Raw genomic sequence first — 15,855 nt, 5'->3', positions numbered from 1 at the left:
TCTAAGAACTGATAATGGAGATAATGTCGTGGGAGGAGAGTAAACTACCACAACTTATTGATGTCATGTCAGAGCCGAACCTATCATAATAGATTTCTTTAGAGAGCTAGATGATGTACAGCGACCGGATCATTCTTGCAAAATTAACCCAGCCAGAACGATTCAAAACCAACATTTTTACTGACATGTCCAGCAGTCAAAAATGAAAAGAGACGTGTTTTAAATGTTCCAGTAACTTGATACATTCTCTGTTGATAAAATCATTGAGGAAGTGAAGATGAAAGTCTATGACCTTTGACCTTTGAGTTCCTCCACTCCTTGCTCTCCAGATACCCTCAGGCCTCCCTGTGATGTGTTTATGGCCGTAGTAAAAAGGAAAAGTGAAACTGCTATGGAGGCCTATTGTTTACATCTTTTAAAGACCAACTTCATCCACTACTTTACAACTCCCACATTATCCCTTGAAAGGCACACAACTTCTCTACTCTCTTTCTGCACACACACACAGCTCTTCTCCGAGCATTGTGGGCTCAGTCGATCCAAAAGTCAGATTAAAAAGCCCAGAGGCCTGCAGGGTCACAGTGTGTGGTTGTGAGGAGGAGAGCACCGGCGCTATCTCTTTTCTCCAGGCTGTACGACCCACCCGGCATAATGTAACAACTTTAAAACCACACCATTTTCACATCCTTGTTCACACAACACACAGTCTCTATCTCTGCGGCCAAACACATTCATTCATTAGCCGGCAGGAAATCATGGGAAGGAAAAGTTTACTTATTAGTATTTTTCATTCATGTTTTGGATAAAAAGCAATTTCATAATGATAATTTCAGGGAAACATCTTTTTTTTCCTAAATGTTTCCAGTAGGCTCTCGCTCCTGTGGTTGAGGAGAAGGAAACTTGCAGAAAACCACACACATAAAGCACGTTTTAATCCGAAACTGCCACACAATAAATGTCATAAGCATCAATAATTTAATTTCAGGAGGAGACTAAGCCCAGGAAATGGCCTGCATGTACGTCTGAATGCACTTGTGTGTGAACGTGTGTGTGTGGTTGCACTGGTTGTAAATTGATCCCTCCTACTCTCGCTGGTTCGTTGTGCAGAGGAGGGGCGAGGAGGAGGAGGAAGAGGAGGAGGAGGGAACCGAAGCAGGAAGGCAGGCAGAGAGGGAAGGAAGGCAGGCTGTGAATGCTAACAAGCACCGTCGTAATCATAGTGCTCCGTAGGTCGGGTTTGATAAAAAAAAACAAAAAAAAACGTCTTGCCATGGAGAGGAACGACGACCACTATTAAACACCTACTATGCGCCAGTGCCGCGTTCGCCCCGTGCGCGTGCAGCAGCCTCACAGTTGTCGGCACGTTTGATAAAAAAAAAAACCCGTCTTTTTCCGCTGAGTGAAATGTATCGCGACTGCTCGGGATTCACATTCTGACAATGGAGATTGAAAATATCGTGGCCAACACGGTTCTCCTGAAGGCAAGAGAAGGTAAGCACAGCAACAAGAAGGAATGCAAATGTATGTTTTATTTTTTTCTTTGCCCCCCACCCCCACTATGCCTCTACGACATGGCCACGGACAAGCCCGAGTTTTCGGCTGTCCTCCTCGGGATTTTTTAAGCTTTCTCCGTGTCCCATCCCTGCATGGCGCTTTGTCTCTGGGCAGACAGCGAACATATTCGGTTAAAAACATCTGTTTGTACACCAACAACGCACACATTTACCGGGCAGGTTAACGCAAGGCCCAGCGGGCTGGAGATGAACAACGCAGGGAGTGTTTGCAGCATCGCGCTCAGATGGCAGCGTTACGCATTAGAGGCGGTCGAGCACATTTTTTTTTTTCACACAATCATCAGTGGTTTTGTGGATATTTACAATTTAATGATGACACAATATGATATTTAATGGTGTTCACGTCACACGCTATTGTAATTGTTGACAAGAAAAACAAGCTGCGCAGTGAGGGTTCGGCGCTTGCGGTGCAGCCTCTTTCTCTCTGTCGTTGGAGGGTTCAATACGTGCGTGAAAATCCCAATTAAGAAATGCAACGTGAACTTGTGGCATTATTTGACGCAGAAGTATGCCACTGCATTGCTGCTTGGCTGTTAATAAGGAGCCAGTGGGAGGGCGGAATCATGTTATAGTGGAGGCTGTGGATGCAGTGGGAGACTGGGAGGAGGCCCACCGTCTCACTAACCCCGCGGCCCAGGCGCTGGAGCCCCGGGTGTGCACGCTGCTCAGTGGGCCGATGATCCCGCAGCAACAGCTCACCTGGAGGTGGACAAGAAGCGACGTCCATCTGTTTTCCAGGAGATGGCAGAGCAGCTAGTGAGTGGGCGCAGGGTGGGTGTCCAACATTGTATCAGCTGCCAGTGGAGGATGAAAAGGTGTTAGGACTAGTCAACGATTTTCACTTTTTTCTTTTACTTTTCTCTATCTTCCAAATGGGATCGGACGCCAGCATACGACTCTATGTCTTCTGAGGGTATTGTCAAAGTTGAGGTATTTTATACGCTTGCAGAGCGGCTGCATGGCTCTGTGTGCGTATGTGCAGAGGCCTGCTCCCCCCTGCTTATGGTTTGCATTATATTCGGACTGCGTTTCAGTTCAAGACTAAACGCCAACACTGCTGTGAAATGGATTTTTGACAGCAGCAGTGAATCCATTTAATAGCAGAAGCAGCTGTTCCTTACGAGGCACCATGCTTTCCTTTACCTGCCTTTTTTAATAGTGCTTGGCATTACCAGGAGTGTTACTCATGACGGGTACACTGTACGCTGATCGGATCCACAGCCTCAGTACCTGTCAGTGTCCTCAGCCAGAGGCCCCATAAGGCCCTCAGTGGTAAGGATGGGATGCATGCAATATGTTGCCTAACTTCACCATCATGTATTTAGCTTCAATGGTAAATTATGTGTGCATAAACAACGAGTTATTTACATGTATTATCATTATTGTAACGTACGATTCATCAACAAATAAAGCAGTTAGTACTTTCAGTCTTAATTAGGATTTTGGATATAGTTGGTGCTCCTCTGCCACGTCAAATATGTTGAATACGTCAGTGTTGTTTTTATATTTCTCCCTGCTATACCATTCACTGTGTTAATTAGCACTCAGATTAAAACCGCTAATGGCTCCCAATTTATCCTTTTAAGGTGCACAGGAGACTAATTTGATTTTAATTAGGCTTTCCAGAGATGGGTGTTTGCAGCTGTCAAAGTGTTTCAATGTGTCACAGTGACAGTTATGAACACTGCCAGCGTACCAAGCTTTTAACCCACAAATCCACACAGAAAACGGCTCCTGTGGATCAGAAGTCAGCTGTCTTTTTAGTCAAGAGTCCTTCCTTGATCACCTTCGGGCTACACGGCATCAAGGCCTCTGCAAGCAGTGGAAAGGTGCTAGGAGTCAGTCTACCAGCTGCCTGAGCTGAGTCAGCAAGAGTTTGCCCTGCCAATGTGTCCTTGAGCAAGACATTAAATCAGTTTTTACTGTAACTCTGACCTCGTTGTGGAGACGGGAAATGACAAACAGTTTCCCAGCGTACTAATAAACACTCACAGTGCAAAAACAATAATTTTGTTAGCTGATACGCTGAATTAACTTTTGATTATTAAGGCCATCCTACATGTCTGTCGGTACCTCGAGGAAACTCGGAGTCAACAATTACACACCTGTTGATGTGAAACTGAGTGGCCAGAGGGAGAAGTGTTGTGACAGGGTGTGTCCAGCCTGCCACAGTTGAAATGACATGTCAAGGGAAGTGGTTTCTCTATTGCAGAGATGACACTGCACCCACCTCAACCCACCTCTGCCTTTATGGAATGAATACATTTAGGACAGAACATGGAAAGGAAACCCAACGCATTTCACAGTATTTCAATTAGTCTTTTGCCTTCAGGTAATTGCCGCTTGGCAGTTGATAAGGAGCCAATGGGAGAGAGGAATAATGTTATAGTTTTTATCACAGACTGTATGAGAGAAAACATGGAGCCCATAAGCAGTTAAAAGCACTTGAGATCATTTAGAAACAGTGTTATGATACTTTGTCCCGCAGACTCCACTGTTTACAAAACTTTGCAGCACCTGAGTTGGCGGAGCACCCTATGATAGCTGAGCAGATGGCAGTGTGAAGTCTGTTGAGAAAATCTATGTTTACTCTTCAGCTATAAAAAATCCTGCCTCCATTACATGTATTTGTCAGAGCTCTTTAACAACCACATTGGAGGGTCCTTTTGATCAACTTAACATAAAAAAGAAGGTTTATATGGTGTCGGCAAACAATTATTGATACAAACTGATAAAGTTCTTGTTCTTGAACACGCAGTTGTATCTCAATAAGGAAGCAAGCAGTGCTGAGTAGCCACTGGAACAATTACATCCGACATATTTTCCTCTCTCCGACTTAAAAACTTTATTCATAAAATAAAACAGAATTGTAAACATGACACAAGGAGCTTCTGTACAACATGTCTGTTTTATATCATCTGCTGAAAGTAATTAATCCTTACTGTATTGTACACCGCTTTGTTTTGAGTGAAGGTGCGCCACATCGACAGTAGGAGGATCTGGATGTTAGTTTGTTTCGGGCAAAATCTTGAATTGGTCATTCAGACAAAATCAGGTCAGTTCCTGACCCCTAATATTGATAGCTCTTAAATTTGGCGTTCGTTGTCAGCACTTTTAATTTAGTTAGAGAAAGACTATGCTGCCCTATGAGAGCTAACGTTTTCTTGTTGCATTCAGCCAGGAGTTGATAGTGTGCTTGGTTGAGCACGACAGAAAGAAGTTGAGTAAAGTCTTTTGCACCCTGTAGTCAAAGCACAACGTGTTGAATGTCTGCAATGCATTCTGGTTTATTGAGGTTTGTTGAACTGGATTTGAACTTAAAATGTGTTGAATTCAAAAATTACAACTCTTACGCTTTATTAATGCTGCATTGTTAATGCATTGATGTGGCTTTAGGTTCTCTATATCTGTGATTAAGTCATGTGCACTTTTCAAAAGTACACAACAAAAGTGTTGTAGGAGGAAATCAAAAATTTAATTTTAAGTTAATAGAAATGTGCAGCTATTCAGTGAAATAAACCGCTGTCACTGCCTTTTGTCTCCGTTCTAAAGATTCAAGCTTTGGAGGATAAATGTGTCTGTGCTGAGAAGCAATGAAAATACCCAGAGGGCACAGAGGAACAGCACTTAGATGTGTCGCTGAATGTTATTACTCTTGTTATTACTCTTGTATGCAACAGAGGCATGAACATATGGTCACCAACTTATGTTTCCACACATTTGTTAATATTCAAATTTCAAGAGGATGGACAAAAATATTCCCTCTCCCTGAAATCACATTTCATTAGATCTTTTTCCGCTTTGTTTCTTTTATCATTCCTACCGTCTTCATGAAATGGAAGGAATGTGGACGGTCCGGTGCTCACATTCCTTGGATAAATAGTCGAAACTAATCCTGCTTATATAAGTTATTTCCACCTTACAAGTTGGAAGCTCTCTTTTTTTTTGCCATAGAACATCATGGATGAAAGAGGATTGCCGTCTGCTTTCGGAGTCTCTCACCTCAGTCTGCTCTCTGCCCCCTCTCCACCACCCTTCAAATTGTAGGCCAGCAGGTCCTCTCAGACCACTTGTGAGGGTTTTCCTGTGACGTTAGCCGGCGTAGCTTTATTAGTTTTGTGGTCATCGCGAGGCTAACACTTGTTGTCATCACTCTGGGGTGTTTCCTCCAGCTGAGGCTCATAAAACACATTGCTTTGTGACTGTCCCTTGATGTGGGACTCATTTTACAGTTATTACACCCACAAATGGGCTGTGCAGAGAACGAGACGCAGTGTGTTGCGTATGCAGCCAGGCTGCATGGCACTAGCAGCAACACTTAGCTGGGTGGCTACTGGGAGGTTCATTAGCACAATTTCTTGGCAAGCTGGCTGAGCATGAAGAGGCACTTTTTGAAGCACTTTGTGAACATCATAGGGACGTTGTTCCAGCTGCCCTATTAAATGTTAAATGGCCATTCTTCCTGTGAGAACCCATCTGTCAGCCTGCATTTTAACAACGTGTATGGGGTGTATTTACAAGTTCTTACAGTTCAAGTTGAGATGTATTTTATCTGAAAAGACTTTCTAAAGGTCTGTCAGAGTCAAAGTCTAGTAGCAAGTGTATTAAAATGGCCTTCATGCCTCATCAGTCTGCCATTTTGAAACGGTCATCGAGTCACATCATGGTGTCTGCCCTTGGTAGTTCTATGTCAGTCCTTCTATTAAACCTGGCTTTAAGGTGTTATCACAGATAATCTTCAAGGTATAAAATGTGCTATGTGTTCCACACCCAAGGGCTCAGTGCTGAAGAAGCTGCTGTTGTGTGTTCGTGCTCTTCCAGCGAGGCCGTGAAATTAACCAATGGGCCCTTCATCTGAGAGACAGCTGTAGATAACATGTAGATGATTAACCTTTCAGTCTGTCCTCTTCCTCGTCCAACTCTGTGCGTCTTACTCAAGTTTAGTCTCACCGTGTTGCCTCGCCGTCCTTCCCTCCCCCTTCTCCCTCAAGACGCTGTGAAAACAAGGGTCAGTTTTCAAGCACGTCTCGGCTCGATTTAATGGAATATCTCGAAAGCCGAGATATGGGGCAGAGGAAGGAAAGATCTCGCAAAACTGCACGGCACGTCACTGGAATGAGAGAGCGCAGGTTTATGTGCAGTGTGTGTGTGTGTTTTATACTTACGTAAAAAAACTGCATATTTTGCCTCATATTTGTAAGAGATGGACATCTGGCCATAGAGAATTAATAAAGGCAAAACTAGAGGAGAAAATTGTTTATATGGGGGAGAGGAGGGAGAACCTGAAGCAAGAGAGAGGCGAAGGGGAAAAGGAAGGGGGCATGTGAGAGAGGTGATGATCACAGGAGTCTCTCTCTCTGTGTCTGATGTGTGTCTTTCAGTGCGAGTATACAGACGGATTACCTTATGCAAACACTGGGCCTTTGCTTTGAATGGGCAACACAGATACTCGGAGCTAATGTTTTCCTTATCAGGGGCTACTCCAGCCAATCGCGCACTGTATGGGAGAGACCGACTGGGAAAGCAACAGGCCATTCATTTATCATGGCAAGGCTCCATTGTGTGCATGCTCATAATACAATGGGACTAAACTATGCATGACCCTCTCTCATTTCCTACAATTTAAGTCATGTTTTTTAGGGAGTATCGTGGCCGTCTGATCCGAACATCTACCGTGTGACTGCTGCAGGGTGGGGGTCAGATCTAGCGAGGTATGGGCTGGTACCAAATATTCAGGGTATGATTACATGGACCAAAAATACTTGGCAAACATTGGTATCAGTGTTTTTCAAGTGAGAAAAATGCTGTTGGTGCCAAAATATAGTGGCTTACTAAACAGCACATTTGGCTTTTTAGCTTTTTATTTACTTTTCTCCATTTTATGCTCAACAGATTTTTTTTAATTTAAACTGATCTTTAACCTCCATGCCGTTTTTTTTTAAGTTAGTGTTCAGGCGACTAAACCTTCTTGCATGCATCGTATGCCACTGTGTGCGAACCGTGTCGTGTGACGGTGTAGTTGCTGGCTGCCGTGGTCGGTCTGCCACTGTCATAGACGAGTTGGATTCTCTGGCCTTGTGGCAGTTATTCAGAGTGTCAGCATGTGACATGTGTTCATCAGATGGGTGAGCGGCTTCTCCCATATGGCGACTCAAAATGAAGACGGGTTGTGAAGACGGCAGCGTGTGTTTACGGAAACATCTGAAAAAGCTGGGAATCGCAGCAGAGGAAGTTGCCATTTTCCCATTAATGAGCTATCTCAGACAGACCGTTTAGTCTCTCAAATAGTTGCTGTGTGTGTGTGTGTGTGTGTGTGTGTGTGTGTGTGTGTGTGTGTGTGTGTGTGTCTATATATAGTAATGTTGCGATATTACTAATGTTAATTGTTTGGTTTTTGAAATGTCATAAAATTGTGAAAACAATTCCGTTGCATCGCATTCCAAGTTTTGGAGCCTTTTGACCGAGAGCGGTCAAGACCGATACTATTTTGAAGCCGATGACACTGTTATCGATATTTGAGATAATCAACACGGTTTCTATTACCTCAAGCACATATTTGGCATTTCTATCTTCCATGTTCTTGTAACTTAGTCAATATATATACATATATGCTGATACAATGTATATTTAATGAGCTTTGTTGGTTGACACATCTGTTGGCTGATTTAGGTCTTTGTTTCACCCGTTTCTCTATAAATTCAACAGTTCGCCAGCTTTGAGATGTTAAGTCATTTGAACGATTGAGTCATTGAGTTATTATTGAGTGTATAATAATAACATAATATTTCTTCTCTAAGTTCTATGTAATTGTTTTTTAATTTGATTGTTGGATGTGAAATAAGTTGTAAACTTTATTTGAAAAGTTTTTAAAAAGTGAATAAATGTCAAATCTAAATTGGTAAAATCAGCAGGAAGTCTGAAATATTGAATGAGTCGTCCTGAGACGATACTTCCAGAGTCCACTGTCTCTGGATCCTTCTCCCACTTGAGATGAGAGGGAGGACAGGAGGCGGAGCATATTTGGGATGGTGTTTGACTGTATTTGTAAACAGAGAGCCGTGACAGAAGAGACCCGTGGAACTTAATTTTTATATTCATTAATGCAGTCATAGCTCTTTCCAGACAGACCGACATACAAATACAATACAAAAAGCTACATAAAGATTCTCTTTTTCTCTCTCTCTCTCTCTCTCTCTCTCTCTCTCTCTCTCTCTCTCTCTCTCTCTCTCTCTCTGTCTCTGTCTTTCTTTCTTTCTTTCTTTCTTTCTTTCTTTCTTTTTGTCTTTGTGTGTATTCTTTCAGTTCCCCAGACTCACATGTCTTACATTAATCAAACCGGACTTTAAAATCTAGGAAACGCACATAAACCCACCTCAGACAGAAAGCAAACATTGTTGATGTGTGTCCCTTTATTTGAAAGAGTTGCAAGTGACATAACAGTGCTGGATAGGGATTGGCCAGGGACTTTTAGAAATGTTGTGACTTGCTAATGCAACATACATTCTTTGCAGTGATGCCTTTTGGCACTTTGTGTCCCCTTTCAAAAAAAAAAAATAGACTGTTGGATTCTATTAACAAGGAAGAAGAGGGCTTAGGTTACTTTTAAGTTGATTCAGACAAGCTGAGTGTAATGTTCGGCCATTTGATCCATTCATCTTTGGCCAATGCTGTCTAGTATTTTTATTTAAATGATCCTTTTTGTTGGATTGCTGACGGCAGCGAGTGAGAGGAAACACGGAGAAGCAGAGAGGCGGATGATGCGAGGCCAGTCGTTGGTAACGCGTAAACAAGTCTTAACTTCTGTGCGGGCAGGAGGACCTTGCTGTCTGTAACTCTTTTAAGGAAAGGAATGTGCATCCTTAGTTGAGAGGCATGTCCCCTGATTTGACACCAGTCTTTCTCAACATGTTCCAACATTTGACTCTTGTCACTGGCACACATGCGTCGACTTATCCTGTGATCCTGCCTGATGATCTCAGCGCTGGCTGTTGCTCGGCTATGAATGAGCGAAACTGCTCTGAAGTCGGTGTTTATGGAGGGCCCCGCTCTCTCGGAGGGGAGAACCAAAGTTAAATAAATACTTGCTCCATCCTGTCTGCATTAAGGGCCTGCACACATGGCTTTGACGTCAGAGTGACATTAAACAGGGTGGGGTGGCCAGCCAACACCGACTCGGCATGTGCGCGCACACACACACACACATACGCATACACACACTCTCTTCCATAGCTTGCTATTAAATCCCTGTCTGTCTTTTCTTCTCCCAATCTTTGTTCATTTTGTTGTTTTCCTCTGTCTTTCTTTCTCTCTTTTCTGCTTAGTGGGGTGTCTTTTTCTTCATGTATACACACATTGTCACTTTAAACCTTTCATTGGCACTACTAATCTCAACACTTAAATTTCCCTCTCACAACATCTTCTGATCGGGAAGAAGTCAATCTATGACAGTTTGCTACTTTTTGTTGAGCCAAATATACACAATGATTGATGATTACAGTCAAACCAGCTCAAGTGTATGTGCAACTGGTTCAGATTGTGTGTAATCCAACATTTATCTTAGCTGTGCTTTTTTATTTTTATTGTTTCCGTCTCTTCCAACGGAGAGAGTATATTTATATGCATGTACTTATCCAACTATGTGTGGGGTGGGGGGGTGTGTATGTCCTGCATCCTCACAACCAGTCTTTCAACATGCCTGTCAAGATCTAAAACCTGAGACCAGAGGGATCTTAAACTTAGTTAGCAAACTATCTACGAGGAGCTCATCTCATAACTCTTCTGTCAAGCCATTCATGGAGTGATAATCACTTTTTTGGTTGCCTATGCTACCACTGCTTATCCAAATAAATCATTTCAGCTTGGAGACTTGATATCTGGCTTCATGGTGCGTTTGCAGTTGTTATTGAGTGAGTAAGTCTGCAGTAATAAATGTATGGGGGTGTTTTTGTAGAGGTGAGAGCATGAACACTGTACATGCTTGTGTGTGTTGGGGAGGTGTTGTTTTGCAGGTGTTCGACCACAGTGACCCCCTGTATGTGTTTGTGTTGAAGCAGTCGCATGTCACTGCCAGACCAGCTGGTAGCCGGTGAACTTCGGGGCAGAGGATTTCCCTCTCTGTCATCCTCAAACCGTCACAGTCTACATGGTTCACTCGAGCCAGTTAGGATAGGAAACACTGCAGTGTCTGCCCAAACATAGTTGAGGGATTTAATCAGAGGACTCTGACATTAGATGTGTCTTTGTAGAAGGTGCTTTCTGTCTTTAACCCTCTTCACTCTTTATCCCAGCGACTCGTTTCCAGTGAAAGTAGCTACAGCACTAACTCAAAAGTTGCCAAATGTAAAGTTGAGCAACACTGACGGCTGTACCTTCAGGCCTCCCTCCGAAGCCACTCCCCCAAAATAATAGTTATGAACGTAAACAAAGAACATGACTAGTGTTAGGACTCACAGCTGTTAAGAAAGCAGCTTGTGGAAGACTGCGGTGACCTGTAATGAGTGCACCGATAAAATACGTGCAGGCAGGCAAGTAGCATTAACTTTGTGCCAGATGAAATGATTGAATTGGCTTTTTACAGTCATGCAGACAGATAAGTGTATTTTTTTTTTATTTGATTGCATTTGATTCATTGATTGCTCTCCGGATATAATAAGAACAAAAATATAAAACGTGTTTTTGAAGAAAATTGCCAACCCGTCCTTTAATCTCCCTCATTAATTTTCTACCATCTAAAACAAACAAACATCAAAACCACTACTAGACACGGTTTAGTCTTTAATGATAGAAACCCAGGATGAGGCCTTGTGGTGTTTTTCTTAATGTGAAATGTGGCCATATTGTACGAGCAGTACTGAAAACCCTAAAATGTCATGTGAACTTCTCGTTTGATTCTTTTGATTTGTGATGTTTTAAAGTGAAGTCAAAGCTGATATTAATATACATGCATACTTTTCCACCCATACAAATAGTTTGCTTTGAATGCTTTGTACTGTTCCTATCTTATTCAAATGGAAATGAGCTTTATTTGTGTGTGTGAATGTGGATAATACGTTAATGCTGAAGCTAAACTAAATCACAAGATCAGTTACATATGTCTGATTTGAGGTAAATCATAGTTTTTCTAATTTTATACTGCACTGGCCGATCACAAAAAACTTAAACATGTATATCATTCCTCAAATTACGCTCTTCTAAATAGTGCAACAAGTTAGATCAAAGAAAATTTAAGAAAATTACATTTACAAACTAACTAAGAGAGTTATTGACTGTTAGTCAAATCTATGTACAACATTCAATTTGATTCGAACATTACCCAAAACACCTTAGTTTAACACACACACACACACACACACACACACACACACACACACACACACACACACACTGCTGGTGTTGTAATGGGTGTTTCAGTAAAACATACCGAGTGACCTCAGTCCTTTTGAAGAGCATTGCCGTACCTTGAGGTCATTCACCCCTCACCTTAAGGGCCATCTCATCTACCGAGAGGAATCTCTAACGTGTGTGTGTGTGTGTGTGTGTGTGTGTGTGTGTGTGTGTGTGTGTGTGTGTGTGTGTGTGTGTGTGTGCGTGCATGTGCGCGCGTGCGTGTCATGATCTTTAAAGCTGTCAACATTCTTCACCCCATGCTCTGTCATGATGCATAGAGGCGTCTGGTGAGATGGACCAGCTGTCTCTGCCTCTGGTCGCTGCGAGGTCAGCATGCTCGCACACATACTAGGCTGGATGCACTCTTGTTCTTGTGTTGACAATGCCAACCATTAGCTGTGTTTAAAGACTCCAAGTGCAATGTTGAAACAGTGACTTGATTGCTAATTAAAATGTCTCCCTGTGTCTCTCAGGTGGAGGAGGGAAGAGGAATGGTCGCAGTAAGAAATGGAAGGAGATGCTAAAACTCCCTCATATCAGCCAGTGTGAGGAGCTACGGCGCTCTATCGGTAAGAAACATGGGGGGTGTGTGTGTGTGTGTGTGTGTAAGGCAGGAAGATATGGTGCCATGCTGTGTCGTTGGGGTGGGGTGTCGTCTGACTCCGGGAGGAAGCTCAGATTGGACTTCCTTCCTGTTTCTAGCCGTCTCCACCCGCAGTTACAGGCAGGGGACAGGAAGCATTGTGTGCGTATAGATGTGTGTTTGTGTTCTTGTCTGACTCAGGGAATCCTTTTGCAAAGCCGTTTCTTAATCTCAAAGTCTCTCTGGACATAATAACATGCGTGTCCCACTGCCTATTTGTATGCATGCGCACCAAATCAAAACGTCTTCACTCCTGATTCCTTCCTGTTCTCCACATCCAGGTTTGACTTGAAAGTAGGGCCAGGAGTCTCTCTTTGTGGCCCAGACAAGTGCTCTACTCCTGGGCTTCATTATCTCCTCGTCCCCCATCCTCCCACCCACTGTGTGTGTGTGTGTGTGTGTGTGTGTGTGTGTGTGTGTGTGTGTGTGTGTGTGTGTGTGTGTGTGTGTGTGTGTGTGTGTAATAGTGCGTCACTGCTATCTCTGCCAGAGATTGCAATGCTACCCTCCCCCACACACTCTCCCTCCCTCTTTTCTGTCTCCATGCCTCCTCGTCCCACTATCTGCATCTCTCTCTTTCCCTCCCTCTTTCCACCACTTCAGAGGAACATAAGAGTGGCAAAACAGGAGAGTTATGGAGAGAGCGAGTAAAAAAACAGAAACAAACAGGCTTTTACCACGGGAGGAATGATCTCTTAAGGACAGGATCTCTAACTTGCCGTCAATTGTGTTCCTCGTAATGCTGTCTTCATATCACAAATCATCACTTGCAGATCTAATTATCATAAACCTGAATGTGTCTGTCGTCAAGACAGAATAGATTACCTTCTGAAAAAACAGCAGCACTTAAATGTCACTGAGTGTGAAGAAGCATTGTGCTTGTCATATCTTGCATATTTATTCCCTTTCGGATTATAAGTGTGTGTGTGTGTGTGTGTGTGTGTGTGTGTGTGTGTGTGTGTGCACATGTACTTGCACGCAGCAGCTGTTGAGGGTTATATACGTCACTATTACATAGATAGCTATTGCGTAATTTCCCTATTGCACCGAGCGCAGGATCAAAATAATCCCTTTTGCCTACTTAAACACACAGACGTGTAGGCATGTGCGTACACACACACACACACTCGCCCCATGCATGTGCAGAGACGCTCACACATACCCATACACAGTGTAGGCACAGTGTGTAGAAGGCGAGTAACGCGACCGATAGCAGTGTCTTTGTTGTGTCTTGATAATGTCAGGCATTTGACCTTAGCCTTGATGAGTGTGCAGTACTTCTAGGAAGCCTAGATTACATTATGTGGGCTGCAGCCACTTTGTCTGCCAGCTTTAGGCCACTTTTCCTCCCTCTCCTATCTCCCCTTCCCATACTCTCTCTTCTGGCCAATGCGTACAGTACACCTGCACCTATCACTTTTCATCTCTGCCATGTCGGCCTCAGATGCGTGCACACATGTATATGTGTGCACATTTGGCCATCAACGTCTCCGTAACTCACTCACTCTTGGCCCAAATTGGAGTTTTAATTAAGTTGTAATTGCATTTTACATCCCCGGCTCAGACGGTTGCTAGTCCAGACTCGTTCAAGCTTTACAACTCTTCATTCTTTTCAGTCCTTTCATTTTCCTGTCATGTTTTTTTTTCTGACACCTTGCCGTCTTGTGGTTTCTCTCTAGTTTTTCTTCAGGACACAGGAGACAGTTCTATTATGCAAAAAAGGACATTTTTTCATCGGTGGAAGGTCATCTTATATTTTTCCATTCAAATGATTTAGAGCCACACACACACTAACCCAAAAATGGTTAGTTTCTTTTGAAGTCTTAGGTAATTTTACTGTTTTGTATTAATTAATTTCACTCTTCTTTCTTTTGTTATAGTTAGTTGACGTGAACTCCCTCTGTAGTATTTGTTGCTCGAAAAGGAATACACTATGTTTCTAGAACATTTGGCTTGTTTACCATTCAGTTATAAAAACATAGATACTGAAATCATTCATGTGTCCCTGGGTTTAGATTGTTGCCAAGTCCCAGTTCATTGTGTACCGTTAAAATGTAAACAAATTATGACAGAAAATAATACAGGATACACAGAACTGCTCACATGACTCCCCGCTGTGTGAAAGACGAGGCTTAACACTATCATTATGTTGTGAGTTTCTTATAATTTTTTTATAATGTCCTACATTTTATACATTATAAGGGTGTACTTGAAGCGGAAGGAAGCGAGAGGAGGATGGGGGGAGAAAGGGGACATGTGAGAGAGGTGAGGATCACAGGACTCTGTCTATCCCTCTATCTAGCCCTCTATCTATCTGGAGCAGAGACTCAATGCCCTACCATTCATATGCACATATTTTTGCTATGTTGAAAACCTGTGGACAAATAGGGAACACAAATCTAAACAAAATTATTCTAGAATAACTATATATGTGACATGCATTTCTATTCATAAGTGTCAATAGATAGATTCCATTAAAACTGAGATAGGGTTTATCTGCAACCATATAATTTCTTCATTTGGATTATGTTGGTGGACACATGGATAATTTTGGTGTCTCGTTCGTTGCCCAATATCTCAGTTACTTATTAAACTTGAATGAGAATGCTGAGAAGCAGACGCTAACGATTAGAACTAAGAGACCGTTTAAAGTCAATTTTCCTCTGAACTAGAATGGAAGAGTTGACTTTGTTTAATTTGGTTTGTTTCGGTCCACACTGCCCATAAGTGAACAAACCAGCTCATAAACGGGAGTCACATGTACTCATAAGAAACTTATTTATTGGACAGCATATTGACAACGTGTCCAGTGATTGTGAAGATACAGGCCTTTTGATGGAAGGCAACACATTTGTTTTCATGGAAGTAAAAAGAGATCTTTATTATTTGCTCACCAAAGCGATAACGTAGGTTCTGTGGCCGTATAAGTGGTGAGTTTGAATGAGAAGCACTGTGCTGCAGAGAAGAGGAGGCTGCTGTGTAATAAACAGTGCAGCTGGGAGGAAGGACTGTTGTGAAGATTTGATTTACTGTCGGAGGTTGTCCTGTGGCTGTCACCACACAGAAGTTTTCATCCCGTGCATCCCTCCTCCTCTACTCACAAGTCCGCATGTGAACGTGTATGCCCTATTTTTGATTGTATGTTTATCATGTGTGTGTCCGTCCTTACGTCCTTACTGTCAACCAGTGATGGAAAATGTCCTGGGTCTTCTTCCTCATTTTGTGCCAGAGGAAATATGACTCAAATGGACG

At 42.8% G+C, this 15,855-nt stretch overlaps 1 protein-coding gene across 2 annotated transcripts in view; it reads left to right on the top strand.

Moving 5' to 3' along the window:
• Nucleotides 1-1,133: 1,133 nt before the first annotated feature.
• Nucleotides 1,134-15,855, top strand: part of grk4 (G protein-coupled receptor kinase 4) — a 37,125-nt gene continuing 22,403 nt past the window's right edge. For both annotated transcript variants that reach the window (XM_068589110.1, XM_068589111.1), the window contains exons 1-2: nt 1,134-1,491; nt 12,434-12,529. In XM_068589110.1, the coding sequence (XP_068445211.1) occupies nt 1,440-1,491; nt 12,434-12,529 (148 nt within the window). In that variant the 5' untranslated portion in view covers nt 1,134-1,439. The remainder of the gene's footprint in view (nt 1,492-12,433; nt 12,530-15,855) is intronic.

Source organism: Clinocottus analis, unplaced genomic scaffold (genome assembly GCF_023055335.1).
Source record: "Clinocottus analis isolate CAN_PGR_092001 unplaced genomic scaffold, fCliAna1.0.p SCAF_22, whole genome shotgun sequence".
Taxonomy (NCBI): Eukaryota; Metazoa; Chordata; class Actinopteri; order Perciformes; family Cottidae; genus Clinocottus; species Clinocottus analis.
The sequence above is the reverse complement of the archived record's forward strand: the minus strand, read 5'-3'. Positions and strand labels throughout refer to the sequence as shown.